General features: G+C 41.3%; 1 protein-coding gene and 1 long non-coding RNA gene across 3 annotated transcripts; one reads left to right on the forward strand and one right to left on the reverse strand.

Annotated features, from left to right (window-relative positions):
- The first annotated feature begins 64 nt into the window (after positions 1-64).
- On the forward strand, positions 65-3641 carry LOC147795188 (uncharacterized). Of its 2 annotated transcripts, XR_015424080.1 has the most exons (3): positions 80-951; positions 2536-2973; positions 3304-3641. It is a non-coding gene; the product is annotated as an uncharacterized LOC147795188 (long non-coding RNA). The 2 variants fall into 2 exon arrangements; XR_015424079.1 differs by having other exon boundaries at positions 65-951; positions 2536-3641.
- utp11 (UTP11 small subunit processome component) lies at positions 3574-16660 on the reverse strand. The gene is made up of 8 exons (XM_022242532.2): positions 16488-16660; positions 12338-12399; positions 9898-10000; positions 8273-8386; positions 7746-7842; positions 6086-6165; positions 5187-5297; positions 3574-4687 (listed from the first exon to the last, which is right to left on the reverse strand). Exons 1-8 carry the CDS (start codon positions 16545-16547, stop codon positions 4604-4606), a joined length of 711 nt encoding a protein of 236 aa, XP_022098224.2. The 5' UTR covers positions 16548-16660; the 3' UTR covers positions 3574-4603.
- Between the last annotated feature and the right edge of the window lie 4150 nt (positions 16661-20810).

The following is a 20810-nucleotide window of genomic DNA, read 5'->3' on the forward strand; positions in this document are numbered from 1 at the left end:
TCTGTTGTATTTTTTCAAATTTCTTTTCTTAAAAAAAAAAATCATCACGAGACAGTAATGTTTTTGCAAATAACTTTCTTATGTGTATGATATTACGTGTAAGTACTAAAGAGTGGTGCTACAGTACAGGTGATCATAGCTGATGTACTATGTGCTTTATAATATTTATATACGAGTAGGCGGCCTACCCAACCTGTGAACTCTATCCAATCAATTCCTTTTTTATTAGAGACCCCCCCCCCCGTAGCGTACGCCTGCCACAACTCCGGAAGATGCTGCCGGTCATTGTGTCATGAGTGATGTTGCGATTTACTAATGATGTGCGTTGGCAGGATAAAAGGTGGGGCGAACGGTGGAGGCTCCTGTGTTTGAATTTCGACGCACAAAAGCAAAAGCTAAATTGTATGAGAAACTGTACTGATATGATGCGTACGGTACACACTGGCTTGAACCCCCTCTGTACGCATGATGTACGCAACGGCCCCCACACCATCAACCCCCCCCCCCTTCGTGCAGACGTACTTTATGTACGGCGCCAAAGGTGGACTAGAATTGCTGACCGGACCTCCGTATGCGTGGGGGCGCTCTCTACTCGGGGCTCTGTTATAACCACATCATATTCTTAGGAGGCTGACAATGGTGAAGAAGAACGCTTTGTGGAAAGCAAAACTTGCGAGGAAAGGAGTATCCGTGGCAGGAAATGACAACTTATCAATAGGGGGAGAGAAGTTATGGGGAACTGGGTACTATTTCGAATCTATGGGGCGGGAGGTATATATAATACCTCCCTCACTCTCAGTGGAGTATCAAGCGGCGGGTGGGAGATGTTGCACCCTGGAGACATCGTGCACGTTGCCGGTGAACTGTAAGCGCCTTTCAGAGGGTAATGAGGATTTTGCTGGCCACAGCCACAACAGAAGACTGAAGATACACCACTGCTTCCCCGCCTCGGTACGCCACTGACTGCGCAGGGCACACGTAATGGTTCTTACCCCTGTCCCTTCCCATACGCATACTTTCCTATTTACTTTTTTCTTTCTGTGTTTCATTGATAAGAAAAACACAAAACAAACATACATTAGAAAGTAAAAGCACGAATCATACAAAACTTCATGAAGGACATTTGGGGACCGGTGAAGAAATGTAAAGAAATGGTCATCATAAATGAATTGAATGAATTGAAGTTGCATAGGGTCTAGAGAATCAGAATTGAAATTTCCCTTTTTATAATGAAGACTAAGGTTTAGGTTTTCATAGCAGTCTTATATTCTATATCATACTGACTTTGTAAAAAATAATCTTAACCCCAAAAAGAAGGGATTTGAGTCTGGAATTTACATCTATATAAATAAAACTTAATAAAAAGAAAAACAAAAGTCAAACATTTATTATGGGGAACACCCAAAAAGAATTCAAATGTCCCAAACTGAATAGGGTCTTTGAGATTTTAATTGATAAAAGACATGAGGTCTGACACGATGGGTGAACCATGATCACAATCATAAAAAATAGGAATCGAAGTTTTGGGACATTTTTCACAAAAAGCACAGTTAGGAGAATCTTTTCTTCCAATATTAAAAAGAAACCATCTTAAAAATAAAAAGCTCTTGTCTAATCTGGTTTCAGTGCACATTTAAAGTTACGTGTATGAATCGCCTCAAAATGTTCATCTTCCAAGTTTATATTTAAAGCACTATTCCAACAATTCTTTTCGTTTTTCGGGGTGACTTTATCAATCATTATAAGTATACTTGGAGATATTCTCAGCACGAGAAGGTTATTTTTAAACACAGTCACTATATCATCACCCTTCATTTTCCTTATCAAAAAAACAATCGTGAAGCAATACAATTAAGTAAGGTGTTTATCCTCCCTTCTGTCTTTAAATATCTGACCCCGCATCCACAGCAATTACGGACTGTCACGTTTGCCCATCTCGTCAGAAGGTGTCAGAAGATGAAGGTGACCTCGAATTTGCGGATCATTTGAAAGTGGTGAACTACCATTTTCTCTTCTGCATCCTTCAAAACAGCCACTTTCACGGAGACGTATAGCAGAGACGTATTATAGTGCTTTTCTTTCATTGAAATCTCTTTACACTTTGCTGATACGTTTGAAATAAAGAAGCTTTAACCCGCTTAACAGGTTTTAAACTTGCATTGTTTATAGCATGCGTGCCAGAAACAAAAATTCAAAATACGTTGAAAATTTGACAAAAAGGAACATCAATAAAACGAACAGGCCCCCTAGGAGAGGCGGAGGGGAATAGAAGCCGGCTGGAATGAGAAATAAGCCTTCACTCGACCCAACCTGCCCGAGTTAATGAACTTGCTACGCCTATATAGCTTTCAAGAATTTATGTGGAGAAAGTAACTTAATGAGCCGATTCCTCGATTATCACTTGTAAGTGATTTGGCCAGATTTCTGCATCTGTTGCTCGTGTATCAGTTGCGTTCGAAATTTGAAAAATCGTAATTGGAACAAACCTTAAATGCACCAATTTGATTTAACCAGGTGCATTTCTTTTTCGTTTAGGTGTATCTGTGGACGGGGATATTCTTGGCGTCTATTCCTACTGACCAACATCTTCGATTCCAAGCCTCTGTGGTACCTATCTGTGCTGGTGAACTCTCTGCAGGGAGTGTCGATCATGTTGGCTAGCACCTGCAAGTCCAGCGTGTGCCGTATGTGGCGGCAACGATCGAGCTGGTCAGGTGTACGGGTAAAAATTGGCCGGCAGAGTAGAGAAAGCACCGAGGGCGGTGGACGTGGACGGAGCGGGGCGGCGGGATGATGGCACAAGGAGCCGTGCGGGGCTGGCGTTGGGGCCGGTAAAAAAGAAGTGGGGTTTCAGTCGTCCAAGAAAACTTTTGGCAAGTTCAACTACGAGGGAGTCGTCTTCATGTGGTGGTACTGCACTGCTTCTCATTGGGGTCAGACGCTGGACACAAAAACAACGCCTGCCGAAAACATGTATCCTTTAAAAGCGGCAAAGGGTAGATCTAAGCCGAAATCATTCCCATTCACTCTTACGCCAACGGCAGTTTGGTTAACCTTTCATGAAATTGGTTAGAATCTATGTACATTTCCCCACCTGTCACTGCAACATTGTATTTGCGTTGAACCTCCAGTAAAGTTTGTACACAAACCTTTGTCTGATATATATATATGAATTATGCATTTCATACCGTCGCCGGAACCTTATGGTGGATCAAAGTTTTTAGTCCTGGGGGTAAATTGACAATTTTTTTCTGAAAAACGTCCACAACTTTTACCCGCCAGAAAATCCTCAACCCCCTACAGATAGGTACATGTCTTTAAGCTCCTCTTCCGAGTTGACAACATATCTCCGGGAATAGCCTGCCCCTGCTGGACACGCCACTGCCGAGATCCAAAGTGGCGTAAAACTTATATGGACTGGGATTAAAAATCACTTGCACTTAAAGAGAGGGCACAAACAGCTATGGATTTACTATTTATGTGTCAGACCAGAACAACATGCTGTAAAGTAAATTATGATAACACAAGCAACCACAGATTGTAAGTCTCACAAGAAGACACTGGAATCTAAGATTGTACTGTAATTAACTTTCAAGTTTTTAATCATATAAATTCTTCGAAATCCACAATTTTCGCTGCAACCAATTTGCTTCAGTTCAATTTTGTTTTGCTTGAGAGTCTTAGAAAATATCTTTACTCCATTCTGAAGAAAATTCTAAAAGTAAAGTATCTGGCTGCAAATTTAATAAATTGGAAGAGTTTTGCACAGCGGTGGAGTACATTACCTTTTCAAGCATCCAAAGCATGTACATATACAGCCGGGAATACGAGATGGCCACTCAATGCAAGACAGCAATTGACAGCCATGTTTTTGCCCATTTTTCAGTATCTCCTATTATGTTGTTCATGTACACGGCCCCATTTACACAGATTTGCAAGATCGGACATCTATAAGGTAAGAACTATCGATCACAGTAATTTCCTATGGGGCTGTGTACATTAAGAGCAGACAAACTGCACAAAAGGGTAATAAACTTATGTAAGGAAATCTGTGCAGTTGTTTTGAGGATATCGCACTGAAGCACAGTTCCTGGGGTCTTGTTAGTTACAATGTCGCAGACTGACTGGTATGGTGGAGTGATTCCTTGTCTGATTATTTTAGTGTGCCGAATGAATGCTGTTTTTCTTGAGTGGCTTAAAAAACACATTTGAGCCATTCTCAAGAAAACGTCTGAAAAGAAAGTATTCGGCTACAAATTTAATAACAAATTATTCAGTTTTTCTTGTGGGAAGCTAATGATTTGCATACTTAATAGATGTTCCCCTTATTAAAGGTATCTTCAAAATATCATGCACAACCTCGCTTGACGCAAACACTTTCGGTAACTACTGACTAGTTTCTAGGCTCTTGACTAGTCACTTTCTCTGCCATTTCTGCATGAGACCGATCGGCAACGGCATGCGACAACTGTCTTTACCAGTAAGCCAGCAGAGCAGCACGCAAGAGAACCACAATTACTGCTCCTCTTTCTTAGATCCCCCCGCCCCCTTTCTGATTATTTCCTTGACGACCAATCTCTCAGCCTTATCCTGACTACAAGTGTCATCTTTTCCTCTCGGGGTAGAATTTGTAGACTGCTGATGCCGTCTGTGTCTCTCCCTTAACTAGGACCTTCCTTCTCTTATCCTAAAAACATGCAAGAAATACGGCCGTTTTACACTTTTGCACCATCAAGAGTTTGCAACACGTTGGCCAATCACAATACGCAAAATTTGTCAATCCAGCGCACGTTTGGAAAGGGTCGACAAATTTCACGCGTCATGATTGGCTAACGTTGTGAATTGCCCGTATTAGATTCATAACATCTCAGAACGGAAGAATACTGAAATATTATTGCCTGATGTGATGTGGGATATGACGTTTGTAAACCCAGGGGTCTCGAAGTACTCAAAGCGAAAGCCAGGGGGCGCCACAGGTCCCTGTATTATATGCCAGTTTGCCCCTCCCGCTACAATATCAACTGTTCAGGTGAAAGTAGCAACGTTATCCATGCAAATGAATAATCTGGTTAGTACTCTCTGCGTTATGGCTGGGACTGTGCAGGGAGGGGCGGGGACTAGTCTTTATTTCACATTGTGATATGAACAAGGATGATATTAGATTTGTATCTAAGAGAATAGTATACCTTCTTCAGCGTTCTGGCCTCCATCTTATCTCCAATGATTTTTAACTCTTTCTGTCGTTTTTTTCGTTGGGATAGTTCACGGTATTTCTTGGCTTTCTCCATTTCCAGTATCTGGGCACAAGGAAAAGACATTTTGGATGCTGTTTGAAAAGAGATGAAAAGTTAAAACATTCCTTTTCCTAAACCTATTGGGTGATGGCGTGAAGCAAAGGGATTTCAATCACGAATCACGATAGGCTAGAATGTGACCCACTTTCCTGAAAAGACAGATCATTAAAGTGTAGCTGCAATGGATTTCTCTGAGACATTATATTCCTGCATTTGTATAGTCTTCTTAATGGTATTATTTGACATCTCTACTAGGTCAATGTATTGAAAAGTGCACTTTAAAAAAAATTTGAACGATCCACGCCTTCCTAAACGACCGAGGGCGCTCTTGCCGAGGTGTCATCTGGGGAAGACACGGTTCAATGATGTTTCTCTGATCAATCTTCTTAATCGAGAACTAACTCATTTACAGCATTTCGAAGAAAGCTGCTTGCTTTTTTTTCCTGGGATGACATCACAGTGTTTCTCGTGAATATAGAAATACCCATTAGCGTAAAAACCACAATCACAGTAAAGCACCCTTTGAAATAGCGAAGAAACAAATTGAAAATGAGGTTAACTGAGAAATAATGGTAAAAGTGCATTGTGACATCTGGACACAAATTCCATTGCAGGAGCCCTTCAAAGAAGTCTGGTGGCATGGCTCGGGAGGAATTGCAAAGAAACAGAGACATTTCATATGCAAAGTAGTAAAGAACTATTGGACTGGTTCTGACTTCCATCTATTCTCTTGTACCAAGAAATGTTTAAATTTTGGGATTGATTTACATACAGACACATGTAGTACATACATCTTCACTGGTTTCATCCAGAGGGGGTGAGGTCACTGATTGCAATTTCCCAAGGTGTGATGTAATATCAAACGAATCAACTGGAACAAAGACAAAAAAATGAAAATCTTGATTATCATAATTTCAGTTCACCTAGGGTGACAGTGTCATAGGTGGTGACAGTGTCATAGTCTCTCCTCCTCCAAGGTGATCCATGTAGCATGCTATGTTTTACCGAGGGGAAGCCAGGAGAAAATAGAATAATCCATTGGTCACTGAGGGAGGTTAGCTTTACTACACCTGTGGTAGAGCAGTCAGTGTTTGTTCTGTAGCACCTCTCCTATGGATTCTGCTTGATTTAAGCAAGAACTGGTGAAATGGTACCTGATGCTTCCACTAACAAACAATAGTGGAGCACACTCAGAATGAGGAGTGGAGCAACACTAGACTGAGGAGGGGCACACTCAGAACGAAGAGTGGAGCAATACTAGACTGAAGTGGAGGACACTCAGAACAATGAGTGGAGCAATACTAGACTGAGGTGGAACACTCTCAGAACGAGGAGTGGAGCAATACTAGACTGAGGTGGAACACTCTCAGAACGAGGAGTGGAGCAATACTAGACTGAGGTGGAGCACACTTACAATATGAAGGTTTAAAAGCAAGTACTGTTCCTCTACCTGTTCTAAGCTTGCAACTCTAGCAACCCTTTAACCATAAAAAAAAATGTTTGGTAGCCACTGGCTCCTAATGGGGAAAAATTTAGGTGCCAGCAATTTAATGAAAGTTGAATAAACATGTGCGCTGAATTATTCATGAACGTATGTACACACATGTAGTATAAATACCCTGTGTTTACATCCTCCATGTCATTGAATCATGATCCGGCCCGGCACACGTACACCACACAACGTGCATATAAATCAGGGTTCTTGCCAAGGGATTATCAGCCACTGATGTTTCCGTAGTTTCAGCGTGTCATGGGACATCCTGCTGCATGAATCACGCCAACACTCCAAATCACAGCGACACCTTTGAAATCTGGAATAAGCTCCGTTTCAGGCTTCATTTACGTTGCAGCAGCAAAAAAGCAGCAAAAAATGGAGCCCATGCCGTGGTTTGTAAAATGGCCCTGGTGTCCGTTTACAGTGCATCAATAAGGTATGTTTAGATCGGGAACCAACCAACACGTGCATATGATCGCAACACATGTACACTATGTACATGTACAGCACACATGGTATGCTTTAAAGTCATGTGCGACTTGCGCAGCCGTTTTTTTTTTTCTTTCTTGAAACGAATTTTCAGTACATAATCACTGTTTTTTTTTAATTTTTAAGCATACTCAACATTGTTCAAGTACATTTCTAAAGTGGTTTAAGCGGTCTTAAGTCGCAAATGGCAACTGTATGGTGAAAATATGTTCACATAAGCAAAAATTTGGTCACTTTTGCGACTGACTTAGGCCCTATTTAAAGCATTGAACTCTTGCAACGTTGAAGTCCCTATTCTATGCGTGTTCCAGTAATTTTTAGGAGATGTTGTAAGGGTGTTCCTCCTTGATCTAGAGTTACTACACTCCTTATTCCAAGTCCTTCACTTGCACTTATGTTTCTAGGCAGCACAGTGACCTCTTGTGTCTGGATCAGACAGGTTCGTCATAACAATCAGTTGAACTCACCTTCTTCCTTCGTGTCAACAAAAAAGATGTGTTTATTTTGTGGCTTCTCCGTGACTTCTTCAACCAGGTGCAAGGTTGAACGTAGCTTCTCAATTTTCTGAAAAAAAAAAGAGATTAGGAAAAGAGTTAACGATCGCAAGCTCCTAAATGAAGAAATCTGAGGGTTCATCCTGTTCAGCCAGGACGTGAGAGATGAAAAATGGAGGCTTCACGTCTAGACATGACATATTAGACAAGATTTTATGAATCATGTTTGTCTTCACACAGAACATCAAACTCACTGTCTAAAATGATGTTAAGGCTACTTCGTATAAACGGCATAAAAGAAATAGCCAAGCAGTTTGACTGAATGGAACACTGCAAAATTCTCTCGAACTGAACCTGTCCAAGTTTCTCCAACTTGCAGTACAAGTAGTGTACATGTATTTCCCCTTATACCACACGTTCCCATCCACAACTAATTTTTTGCACCTGGTACGGACCAATATTTTGAAAACATATTGTACAAAACTTGACGGAGATGCTACCTTGGTTTCCACAGCAAGCTTATAGTTGACATATTTCTTATCTTGAGTCGCCATCAACTTCTCCTGCTCCGCAGTTACTGTCTCTTCCTTCTTGAGGCGTTTATGGACCCCATCCTGAGGTAAATCAACAAAAGAAAATAAACATCTACGCATCAAACGGCAAGAGCATATTTAACTTTTTGCCAACAGTATTATTTTGGCAACACCTAAATTTAGAAATTGAAGTATGATATTCATCGAAATGCCACAAACATGGCTTGTGTGAGTCACTTCTAGAATATTTATAAACCATTTCTCATTGCCTGCTCAAATATTTTGCAACTCTCTTGAGGTACCACCACAGAGAGATTCAGTATTTGTACTATGTAGGCCATGTGCAGCGGCTGAGTTTAACATACAGTCTGTCTCAAAGATTTCCCACGTGTACGAAATAGATGGGAGATTAGACCTACATGTAGATATATGCATCGCCCATCCGTGGTTCAAGGAACTGTCAGTGTTTGACCAAAACAGACAACCTGATCATCTTTACAGGGCCTGGATAAATTAAAACTAGATAACTGGAAAAATTCTGCTTAGCATCCGCATACATTTGACTTATGACATTACTGAGGCTGGAACCTTTACACGCTTAAAAAGTTTAAGTGAAAAAAGTTCTAACTCCGTTTCAAATTTTCCCAAACGTTCCTTTTAGGGGTTTGGCGTTTTGATTGATGCAATCTGGCATTCACTCTTATTGCAAACAATACCTGTAAAATGTAATCTGATTTTTGAAACACTTCACTGCTCGGTCATGAATTCATCACCACATGTATTTACATTGTGAATAGTTCGTTGTGTTTAAACTTTTCAATGACTTCATGGTAAGGGTGGGAGGTAAACATGTTTAAACAGTATGGGAAAGTTTTGAAAAGCTTTTCAAATTAAAAGCAAATCTCCATCCTTAGATATTATCACGTAAATATTTGGCATGCAAATGGCTACTGTACTTTGCCAGAGCATCCCTCCAGATTATGGATAGAGCCACGAGCTTATGGTTATTCTGTTTGACCAATAAATCATTCCCTTTCGATTGCATCAAGTCAAACAGCCGTTGATCGATTACTGTTTTTGATTGAATTCTGAATGAAAAGTTGGGTCATTCTTGTTCAAACACCCGTGAAGCTGAAATTTTATTTGTCCTCGTTAGGTACGTCTGGGCATTTTCAGAATTTTTTGAGGCTAATCTGAGTCAGATCACATGGGATGTATTCCAATTTCAACTTTGGCACGGAATGAACAAACTGAAAAATGATCAATTCATAAAGAAACGATATTTGTTTGCTGGCCTACTCGCGAACTGACAAAGCGTACAAGAATGCTTTTTGCTGCATGAAACAACTGACTCCATACTTTGAAAACTTCTCGGGTTAAAAGAAAGCACAAATACTTCTTTCTGATGGCTATGAAGTGCCTTTTTCCCCAAGCAGCTAAACTGAAAACTTCAACTTTTGAAACAGGCAGCAATACTTGCCAACTTTTGATAAATTGATATACGGCCAAACACCATAAACCATTGGATATAATGTACTTGGCCCAGAGAATTAAAAACAAGCAGAAGCATTAAATTGACTTTGACTACCTACCTCAAGTCGAGAGCTGACCATCTTGAAATAAAACTCATCCGGATTTCGAAAAAGTGCTTTCCTACGCAACTTCTTCAACTTGTTTTGCTTTTCATGGTAATCCCTGGCATCGAAGAGGAAGAAAGTACAATGTCAGTCAACATGGCTAAATACATGTAAGGTGAACAAGAGTAAAGAAATCCCACCCCCCCCATTCAACCATCTTGGCCAGCTAAAGTTACTACGGGGACCTTCAATTTATCAGTTTCACCATGAAGTGACGTATCGTGGAGAGTTGCCGCACCACCAACTGACATATCATACACACTAAAAGTCTATGGATGGAAGATCACCTCGTGGATGACCAAACCTACCCTATACGTCACTTCATGGTGAAACCGACAAATAAATGTGGGGATGATATTGCGTGCTGTTTGAAACAAGCAAGACGATGGGGCCGAAGTTTAACTCATGGAAGCTAGTCAAACCCACCCCTGCAGTATGTATACAAAAAAGTATACTTATTTATTAAGCGTGTTTGCTTCGTGCATTCTGAGACCCCTGTATTTGTTTATTAAGCATGTTTGCTTAGTGCATTCTGAGACCCCCGTATTTGTTTATTAAGCGTGTTTGCTTAGTGCATTCTGAGACCATGTTCAAACTTGATCAGGTGCAGTGGCATAGCCACAGGGGGGCCTGGGGGGCACATGTCCCCCCCCCATAAATTCCCGGTCCCCTCCCCCAACAGAAAAAGGGATGAATGGATATTGAACAAGGCTAACAAAAACTTGCCCCCCCCCCAAAATTCACACCCCTGAAGGCTGGTGCCCCCCATAAGATGCTGGTGCCCCCCATAAGATGCTGGTGCCCCCCATAAGATGCTGGTGCCCCCCATAAGATGCTGGTGCCCCCATAAGATGCTGGTGCCCCCATAAGATGCTGGTGCCCCCCATAAGATGCTGGTGCCCCCCATAAGATGCTGGTGCCCCCCATAAGATGCTGGTGCCCCCATAAGAGCTGGTGCCCCCCATAAGATGCTGGTGCCCCCCATAAGATGCTGGTGCCCCCCCATAAGATGCTGGTGCCCCCCATAAGATGCTGGTGCCCCCCATAAGATGCTGGTGCCCCCCATAAGATGCTGGTGCCCCCATAAGATGCTGGTGCCCCCCATAAGATGCTGGTGCCCCCCATAAGATGCTGGTGCCCCCCCATAAGATGCTGGTGCCCCCATAAGATGCTGGTGCCCCCCATAAGATGCTGGTGCCCCCCATAAGATGCTGGTGCCCCCCATAAGATGCTGGTGCCCCCCATAAGATGCTGGTGCCCCCCATAAGATGCTGGTGCCCCCCATAAGATGCTGGTGCCCCCCAGAAGATGCTGGTGCCCCCCAGAAGATGCTGGTGCCCCCCAGAAGATGCTGGTGCCCCCCAGAAGATGCTGGTGCCACCCAGAAGATGCTGGTGCCCCCCATAAGATGCTGGTGCCCCCATAAGATGCTGGTGCCCCCATTAAGATGCTGGTGCCCCCATAAGATGCTGGTGCCCCCATAAGATGCTGGTGCCCCCTTTGTGCCCCCCCCACTAGTACAATCCTAGCTAGGCCACTGATCAGGTGGGATTCAGATGCAGGACCTCCTGCCTCCTAGTGTAGGTATCTCAACCACTCAACAACTCAGCTTGTAAGGTTCAGCTGGCCAGTTTGAAGTTGACGTAGAAGTGAGTATCATATTCAACAACTATGGATGGAATGGGTTCGAATCCTAACCGAACTACATGTAGCTCATGAATTTTAAGCAAGCTCTTGGCGTGCACCAAGTAAACAAGGCTCACTGAATCACTCCACTGAAGGGCAAACTCTTGAAATGAACCTGCTTCAAAAGAAATCCATAAGCGCGCAAGTGCCGTTGTATTTGACTTTATCTGATGCATTCAACAGCCTGCAAACTATTATCTACTGTCATCAGCAAGCATCGGCAAACATCTACAGCAAGGCTTGGCCTCAAATTGCAGGACTCATATGAAGTTGATAGGGCTGAACCCTGAATACTGTATTTACTTGCGTTTTCGAAACTTTATACACAGAGGTGAACATGAATGGAATAGGAACAGGGAAAAAAATCATTCATTCGGTTAGAGAATATTGTTTTCCAAGCATAACGGTATACATGGTACAAGTGTTCCAAGGTTTAACGAGTAGGCCTAAACTTTAAGGTACAGGCAGCTGAATGCATCCATATGCCCGCCAGTATGGCCCAAACATAAATGTACTTATTTCTCCATGCTGTTCTTTTCTTCTGCACTTGTTCTGAAATTGTTCTGTTTTTGTAGGAATCGGGTACAACCAAAGTTCCAATATTCACCAATTATTCAAATCGACTACATGTAAATGTGCATGCCTTAGACATTGTGAAGTGTGCCTTAAATGCTCAGGTTAGACTCCATCTACATGTTAATGTACATACTTGGCTCGTAGTTTGTAATCTTTCTTCTTCTCCAGCAAGCCCAGGTTATGTCTGCTGGCAGGCTGCAACAAAACATGAAAGGAAAACTTGAATAAAGTGAACAAGGTTTTCGATTAACCCTAACTCCACAGGCAAATTTTGTGAGCAACCCTCTCGGATACCCCCCAAAAATCCACAAACATCTCGGGAAATTTTGAAGTAACTGGTCGGCTTAGGGTTCATTCACCAACAGAGAGAAAACAACATGTATGTAATCAATCATTGCATTTGGTTTTGGATAGAAGGGTTACAGTGTCTCCACTCAGGCATCTTTTGGACAATCCTGATTTTGGCATCCAATTTTGTAACGCCAAAAAAAAAAAATCGTGTTTCTGGTTACCTACCCAAATTTATGAACTTTGGCAGAAACTACATTTAACCGGTCAGATGGTCCACAAACCACTGTTGAAAATTTGAGAGATACATGTATACATGTTGGGATCAGTTTGGACGAATGGAGGAGATCTGATTGAGAAAGTGGAATTATTGACAAAAGTAATTTGCTTCATGAGGATAGATTCCGCGAGCCAAAGTGTTGCAATCTCATAAAGAGTATGTGTGCTAGGCCTGTGCCGGGTACCCGCCCGTCGATTTCAAAACCCGGTTCCATTTTTCCGGGCCGGGTACCCATAAAAAAGTAAATAAATTAGGAACAAACATTTATGCATAAAATGTCTGTGAAATTTCTTACTGAAGGACAAACTTCATGGAAAACCACCGTGCCGATGAAAACCCGGTCCCGCGGTCATACATGAAACTTGAATTCGGAGATCGACAGCTAATTTTGTTACCCACTCCGCCCATTGTACCGCAAGTCGTTTTCCTAGTTCCGGAATTTCCTAGTTCACAAGAGCGAAAAACCACTAAAATTCACCGGCGATAGGTCACTCGCAACGTGTGATTTTAAATATTTCTTTAAATTGAATAGTCATATAAACCTTTGCATCTAATGTCCACTTAATTAAAATGACTTCTTTAGAGTTTCTGTTTTTGTTAATTTAGCGAAAACTGCAAGCTTTTCCCCCACTCTCGGATCGCGCGGCGTTACCACGCAAAGTCGTTGCGAACTCAACTACACGGGCGCAGCAGAAATGTATGTGACGTAATGGGTTCGTCAACTGTGCGGGGAGGATAACGTTGATAGCTCACTGTACAGTTTAAAAGTCGAGTCAAACCGTACGCAATTTCTACCTTTTTAATTCATTAGAATTCTTATTTTTCATCTAATTTTCTCAAAATTAAAAGATTCTCTATTAGAAAAGCAACTTTTTACAATGGTTTTGGCTGAAAATGGATTTTTCGTGTGGTTACTTTTTATTTGTGAAGACGTTTTTGTCTCGATCCTAAACCGATCCAGAACTAGGAAAGGTGTCATCATCACTTTCGTCGATCGATCCTATGAATCCAAATATAAAAGCTTAGATTTTGAAAAAAAAAATTGAAGTATATCCAAACACAAAGTTGACTTCTGACCATATTTCACTCGAATTTGAGGATTTTTTAGCTGCAGTCTTACTGAATAATTTTCGCGATCCGGAACTAGGAAAATGACTGTACCAAACCTATATGAACAAGAGACCGAAGGAGTTTTGTCTTATGAGGGGGGAGCGCTGTTGATGTACACTTGCATGACTGTATTTGTAACTATCAAACCCTGTCGGCCTAAATGACTTTTGTGCAGAATAAGTAGTGCTTACTGTTTGAATTAAGAGTATTTTTGTCAAATAAAACAATATGAATAAAAGATTACTTTATGTCGGGATTGACGACGAAGCGAGAGCGGATTGTGTAATATTCCTGCGGTACTTGGACTCCACACAGCGTGCGGTAAGTAGCGATCACGCACAGATTGTGCGGTTGATCGGCCTCTTTTTATAATCAAAGCACTAAATGTGCGCTAAAAACCCAAAGAGTCAGAGAACCAGTTTAGTTAAGTTTTATACCAAGAAATATTCCGTTTCAAAATTATTTTAAATTAAAGCAACTTGAATTTCCTCAGTAATTCACCGGAACTGTGGATGAGGAATTGAACAAAAAAGCAGGAATGATTTTTTCTGTATGTACTAAAGCATTTCAAATCCAAGTATTTTTTCATTCGAAAAAAAAGGAAATGTTGACAGGTGCAAGTCATAATACAGTCGGCCAATCAAATTTTCCTTGTCGAAGTACTTATGCATTAAAATCTTGACAATTTGAACCTCAGGGGAATGGAGTTATCCTGAAAAAGTATTTATAAAACTAAACCACTTCATCGTGGTACGTACCTTCGTGTGGAAAAACTTTCGTATCGCATAGTCATTTAACAACATGGAGCGCTGCTATTTTTTTCACTTGGGCTTCCTTATGTGTGGTCACATGACCTTTCTTTTTACGGTCACATGGCTGCTGCAGTGTCAGCGATTGGACTGCCTGAAGGGGACTACAATTGGGCCCGCGTTGCAATCAGGTTAGTTTCAGCATCTTGAAAGCCAGGATTACACAGTTGCAGCTACGTTGATTTATGCAACGTACTGGTCCTCGTCAGAAAAGAAATGAACTTGCGATGACTCCTGACCCTATATAGACTTCCGATTCTTTCAACGCCGTTTGAAGCATTTTGGTGGCGGTTTTTTGAATCAGAAACTTCAAAATAAGTGGATGTAATGGTGTGGGCATTGTTCGAGTTACGGTGGTATTTTTTGTACATAAAACTTTGATCCTTTTTACCCGTGACGTACAGAGCACTGATCTGGTCCGCACGTGACACGACCAGCGCTCACCATTCGTGCACGCCACATGCGTTCCGCGTGTCCGTGGTCATGCAGCATCCGGGACATTTCCTTTGAGCGTTTGCAGGTGCGTATATCATGTACGTGGTTTGCAGCTCTGTTCTTTTTTCTGACGTTTCCCGTGAAGATTTGTTTTTCTGTTTCATACATCCACACAAAATTTGAAAACTGAAGATAACAATTCCGTGTGATAAAAAGGTAGGAGAGATTAACTCAAACGTTTAGAACAATGTTCTGCTTGCTTGTTCTGCTTGCTTCCTAGGTACCAAAAAGAACCGTATTTCGGGCATGTGATCCACCGGGTTGCGCGCAATGCCATTATCAGGCGATCTCTTTTCCGGGTACCCGGGTACCCGATTTTAACAAAAAACGGGTACCCGGTTCTAAAAATACCCGCAAATGCACACCCCTAATGTGTGCTAGAGGGCATACGGGCATGACGGGGCTGCGCCATCTACATGTATTTTCTCCAAGTAAATGCTACTGTACAAGTAAATTGGGCAGAAAATTCTAAACAGAACCATAACCCTAACCCTCCTCAATCCTCCAACAGGTGAAGGATTGAGGAGGGTTAGAGTTAAAGTTCCTAAATTTATCATTCTTAAGGAAAATGCCAGAGAAAATATCCTAAAGTTCTGAAAAAATAACGTACGATGGGTACGTTACTTGGTACATCATTTGACCCCTCATCATCTCAACGGCTGTTCCATGTCAAGACATCTAAACTGCTGCCAAAGTTTTGGAAGAGTCCATTGGTACATGTAGTATGTTATCGCTCAGTCCATTTATTACATGTCTTGACATGGAACAGCTGTTGAGACGATGAGGGGTCAATGACCTTATTTTAAAGATGGCGATTGTGAGAGTGAGCCCGTTAGATTGAATGGATAAAGGAAAAAAGACTGGAAAATACCTGAATAACGTGAGTGAAATCATTCAGTAAATGGTATTTAGAAAACGGAAAGGTCAAGAATCATGTTCGTATGCAAGAGAAATTGCGCCCACGATTATAAGTGGGTGCGCCAAAAATGTTCAGTGCGCCAACACGAAATTACGCATACGGATGTGTGGCTAAGGATGGATCGGGAGTGAGAGTCCGTGCCACACTAGTGGGGCTAGTCTGGGGGTTACTTAAGAACCACTAAATAAACAGAATTTCACATGTACACTGGAGCTACTTAAAGATATATATATCTTCAGGGAAACACTAGCGACGGTAACTTTGCAATAGTCTTGTCTACTCCATCGACGTACACTGTATCGCGCTCAGCAGTGCCAACTGAACGCATTCACGCGTCACGGCCATGACTGGTCACAAACAATTAAGTCATTTCTGTAGTTACCTGTGACCTTTCCTTGTATGTCTTCTGGGCAGATTTTGCAGCTTTTTTGAACGACGACATGATGCTAACGGAAGCTCTCAAATGACGGGCAAAAACAGTAATTCTACACAGTGGTAGTGCGAAACCATCACACGTGCACTACATGCAGCACTGTATGTATGGGTGTATGATGATGTGACTTGTTGACTGAGCAAGTGCGCCCTCAATTGTCAGTTTTTGCGCAATTTTCTACTTGGCCCCCCGTCCTAAATACACTTGATGGGGAGGTGGGAGCAAAAAAAACTTTTTTTACTTAGCCTGAAAGTCATCACAGAAGTACTCTGCAGTGTGTAAAAATGCATTCAAGTTGTATCGACCACATAAGTGACTTGTGCGGTTTTGAAAGAAAGAATTTTGACATCACACACAGTAAGGGTAGGGCTCCAAAATTATACGACTCCAAGGCGGCACTACGTTTTCCTTTACAAAATTAAAAACAGAGAAGGGATTTATGCTTTCAAGAAATCTTTGCAATGTGGCAATAAGGATGAGATCTGCCCCCCGAAGTAAAATAACCTATTGAACTCAGGCTACCACAAAGCCAAGCTAAATGCTGAATTCATTATGATTCTATTCACGATTTGCGACAGAAATAACCCTAATTCTCCTCCCACACCAAAGCACACACTAAATGCAAGACAGTCAGTTTGTCACTCAGATCTTTACTGATCAAGGGCTGATCCAGCACCAATTTTTTGGCTGGCAAACTAATTTCTTTTTTTGGGGGGGGGCCAAAATTTTACGAATTTACACGTGTGGCCTTTTATGGCCTTTCCGAGTGGTGAGGCATAATTCACAGCATATGAAAGAAAGAAATGAAGTAATCTCAATGAAATCGCCTTTCTCTCTTTTAAAAACCTATACCGTTACCCCCTGTTTTCAGAGGGGATACGGTAACGCCCCTCTTCCTCCCCCCACCATTCGCCTTTATTGTATCAGACCATGCTTCAGAGCGCTGGGTATTGCGTAGTCGTATTTCAGATTTTTGATGTGCAAATATCCCGGGCAACAGGAAAGTAGTCTAATAGATCTTTATTTTCGTTTACAAACGTTGCCTACCGTCTTGTATGGGCTACCACAGTTTATTAACAATTCATCCTAGTTTGGCTGTCAACAGCTCTATTATCAACATGTGGATTTTGAAGAAAACGTTTTCGAGATAATCGCAACAGAAGTTTCTGATTTATTGAAATTGCAAAAGCTACTAATACTTCAACAACCATGTTTTGCGGTAAGGAAACTTTTGCATGATTCTTTGGCAGAAAATTTTCTACGTGAACCTAGTGATTAGATTCAATGTAGTGGTTAATTGGTCAAAATTTAGTAAAGTTGCCTGTCCCCTTCGTGAAAACGACAATCCCCCTTTTCCAACATCTACGCCCGTCGTTTGTGCCTTTTTCACAGGAGAAGAATGCACATGTTTTAATGCGGGCCCAGCTTAGAGTGTAACAAAGATGGGCGTCCCGGCCCCACGCACGTTCACCCACGTGCCCTTGTGCACCACTTAGTTGAGAGTTCGCGCATGCGCACTCCATCAATTTACTGTGGATTTCGAGGTAGGCGACGTCAGCCATCGTTTCGACACTTTTTCACGGATTTATATTTAAACAAAATACAAACAAATGAAGTTCACGGAGATATCCAGATACATGTAATTAAAAATTTATTAGAAAACATTAATTAAACCACTGTATTCTAATGAACCAAGTTGTACAAAGTTTGAAACAAATTCTGAAAAAGTAATTTTTAAAAAAGATAGACACGATCAGATTTGAAAGAAAATACCGCCACGGTCTTTCTCATTTTAAAACATCTTATCCAGTTTATCCAGACGAACAAAAATTTTGTTTAATAATTAAAGTGTATCTGCTCCGAGTGGGACGAAAGAGGGCGTGTTTTTTCGGTACTCGCTGCATAGGCGCGCCATGAGGCGTGCAGGTATATTCACGTTTGACGCTGAGCACACTGAGTACCGGTACTCGTAACTAATCCGGCGTGTATGGTCTTTACGTACACGCAGAACGTGTGCAAGAACCCACTTGTAACCACCTGTCTTTCTTTCGCCGATTGGGGTTGCACTTCAGCTTGGGGCGGATTAAGACCAGATACAAACATCGGCAGTATTTTCAAGTATTTTGCGCGAGAATCATTTGATCGTGGTAGTGCATGTATACGCTTACATGCGTTGGTAGAGTCGAGTGCGTGTACATGTACTGTACATGTACGTGCAAATGTGCACACATAAATCCTGGCCGACCGGTGGACAGAGAGCCAAACTAAGGCCGTGTCCGAAACGGGCTTCCAGAGTTCTTTCGATGGAGTGAACACCTAGACCTAGCTCTAGACAAGAGATTTGGATGCAGCCTAAGAAAGGACAATTTGCAATAGCATAAACATAACATGGTAACCTTTTTCAAACACTCTTCAATTGTTAAGATATGCACCGTGTGTGGAAAAACTGGAGAACAAGTCAAAATTTCTAATTTAAAATACCCTTTTTTATGTTCAGAAATGTAACATACAGACATGTTTCACCCCATTTTCTCCGAAATGTCTTTTATGATTGACAAGAAATACATAACAAAATGAAATCTGAAGCCTGATTATATTTCTCTGGTATAAATTCAGCAAACTTTTACACAATGCGAAAGATCTCCGCAGATGGATTTTGGTATAGTCGTTTGCTGGCTGGCGTCGCCATTTTAACAAGCAACAGAAAGTGACCTTGAGTTTGCCGAATTTTAGCGCATGCGCACAAACTAAGTGGAAGTGGTGAACATACGTGCCCCGCAGTAAAAGGAAAAACTCAGTTGACCTACTTTATACCTTTCCGGGCAATAAGTGTTGCACATGTTTATGTTCAAGGGACGGGCATGTTCACTTATCTTCGTGAAAACGAAAGGAAAGGGAAATTCAGCTACAAGTATGTCTGCCCATGCCATCATTAATATAAGTTAGGAATTAATGGCGCGTTGCTTGCGGGAGCACGTCAAATGGCTAAGTACGATATGGCTTAAAAGCAAATTGTGGAAAATTCGACATCGAAATGAATGCAATTTTTTTTAAAATGACCATCTCTTCGTGAAAACGATGACGATTTGACCCATAAGCTAAAGGGGCTTATTTTCATTTAGTTTTCAAGATTAACAATAATTATTCAGCCTTTTCATGATAGCTGCTTGAGAAAATTATTCTTTTCTTATTGATCACATTTAGCTGCTATGGTTTTTGCCTTTTGAAAAGGAAATATAACCGGGAAAAGTTTTAGAATTTGCAATTTATTTTTCAATCACATCTTTGAAAAATCCCATGCGAAAAATCTCTGTAAAATATGTATTAGCATATAAATTTATAACTACTGAAAAACTGGCTAATTTTAAAGAGAAATACCGTGCCAGAATTAGCCTCTCAATTTCAAAAAGGCTAAAATACAAGACGAGCAATGCGACTCAATATACCCGTACGCGATGAAAAGTTAAGAGTTTTTTTATGGTTGTTTTCAAACAAAACTTTAATTGAAACAAGAGACCCAGATACCTCTAAATGTTTGTAATAAAAAAGAAGTTAAGGAAATCTATGTTAATGGAAGTCTAATGTAACCTTTGCTATTAAGAACTACACTTGATCTTACAAACTCGATTACATCTAGAACCCAAAAACTAAACGTTGGTAAATCTTCACAATGTTAAACATCCTTTTTCTCATGTAAGTATGTGATGTCAAAATAAACATGAACAAGGAGACCTGTAATCGATAGTGCCTTAGTAAAATGTCGTCGATAGGATTAGATTTTACTTATCTACAGGAGATATTTTCCAAAATATTACTTATAGAGTACACAGAGAAAAGTACCTATGTGAGTGTTTCTGTCTCAGAATAATTTTTCCAAAAATTAAAACACGTGATTGGGTGGCCCCCAAGTTAAATCCTAATAGGCCATGGGGGGGGGTGCCAGAAGCTGTCTGCGTGACCTTTTACATTCAGGGTTCTATTCGCCCCAAGCGGGACCAAAAGAGTGCGAATGTTCGTGGCAACTGAGGTTCCTTTGGGTTTAAACTGCACTTCGCTGGTTCCCAAACGTCTTTAAAATCCACGTGTTACGGTTGCATCACTACCGACCAAATGAACACAACCGGCCAATATAGCTCTTTTCAACCGATGAGGGGGTTCTTCTGCTCCTAAAGAGGGATTGCATATGATTTTGTCTCTACCTTAAAGAGCTAAATTATCCAGGAGTGTAGACATCTTAATTTCAGAATGCTTTATCCTTTGATGAATTACACT

The sequence above is a fragment of the Acanthaster planci genome, unplaced genomic scaffold (assembly GCF_054643075.1).
Source record: "Acanthaster planci isolate LZ-2023a unplaced genomic scaffold, COTS_SCS Contig136, whole genome shotgun sequence".
In the NCBI taxonomy this organism is placed as follows: Eukaryota; Metazoa; Echinodermata; class Asteroidea; order Valvatida; family Acanthasteridae; genus Acanthaster; species Acanthaster planci.

Coding starts and splice junctions, on each gene's coding strand:
- utp11 (XM_022242532.2), bottom strand. CDS start 16,547: ATGTCGTCGTTCAAAAAAGCTGCAAAATCTGCCCAGAAGACATACAAG. Junction 8,387..9,897: donor TGGTCAGCTCTCGACTTGAG/GTAGGTAGTCAA, acceptor GATTTACCTCAG/GATGGGGTCCATAAACGCCT. Junction 6,166..7,745: donor TGTTGACACGAAGGAAGAAG/GTGAGTTCAACT, acceptor TCTTTGTTCCAG/TTGATTCGTTTGATATTACA.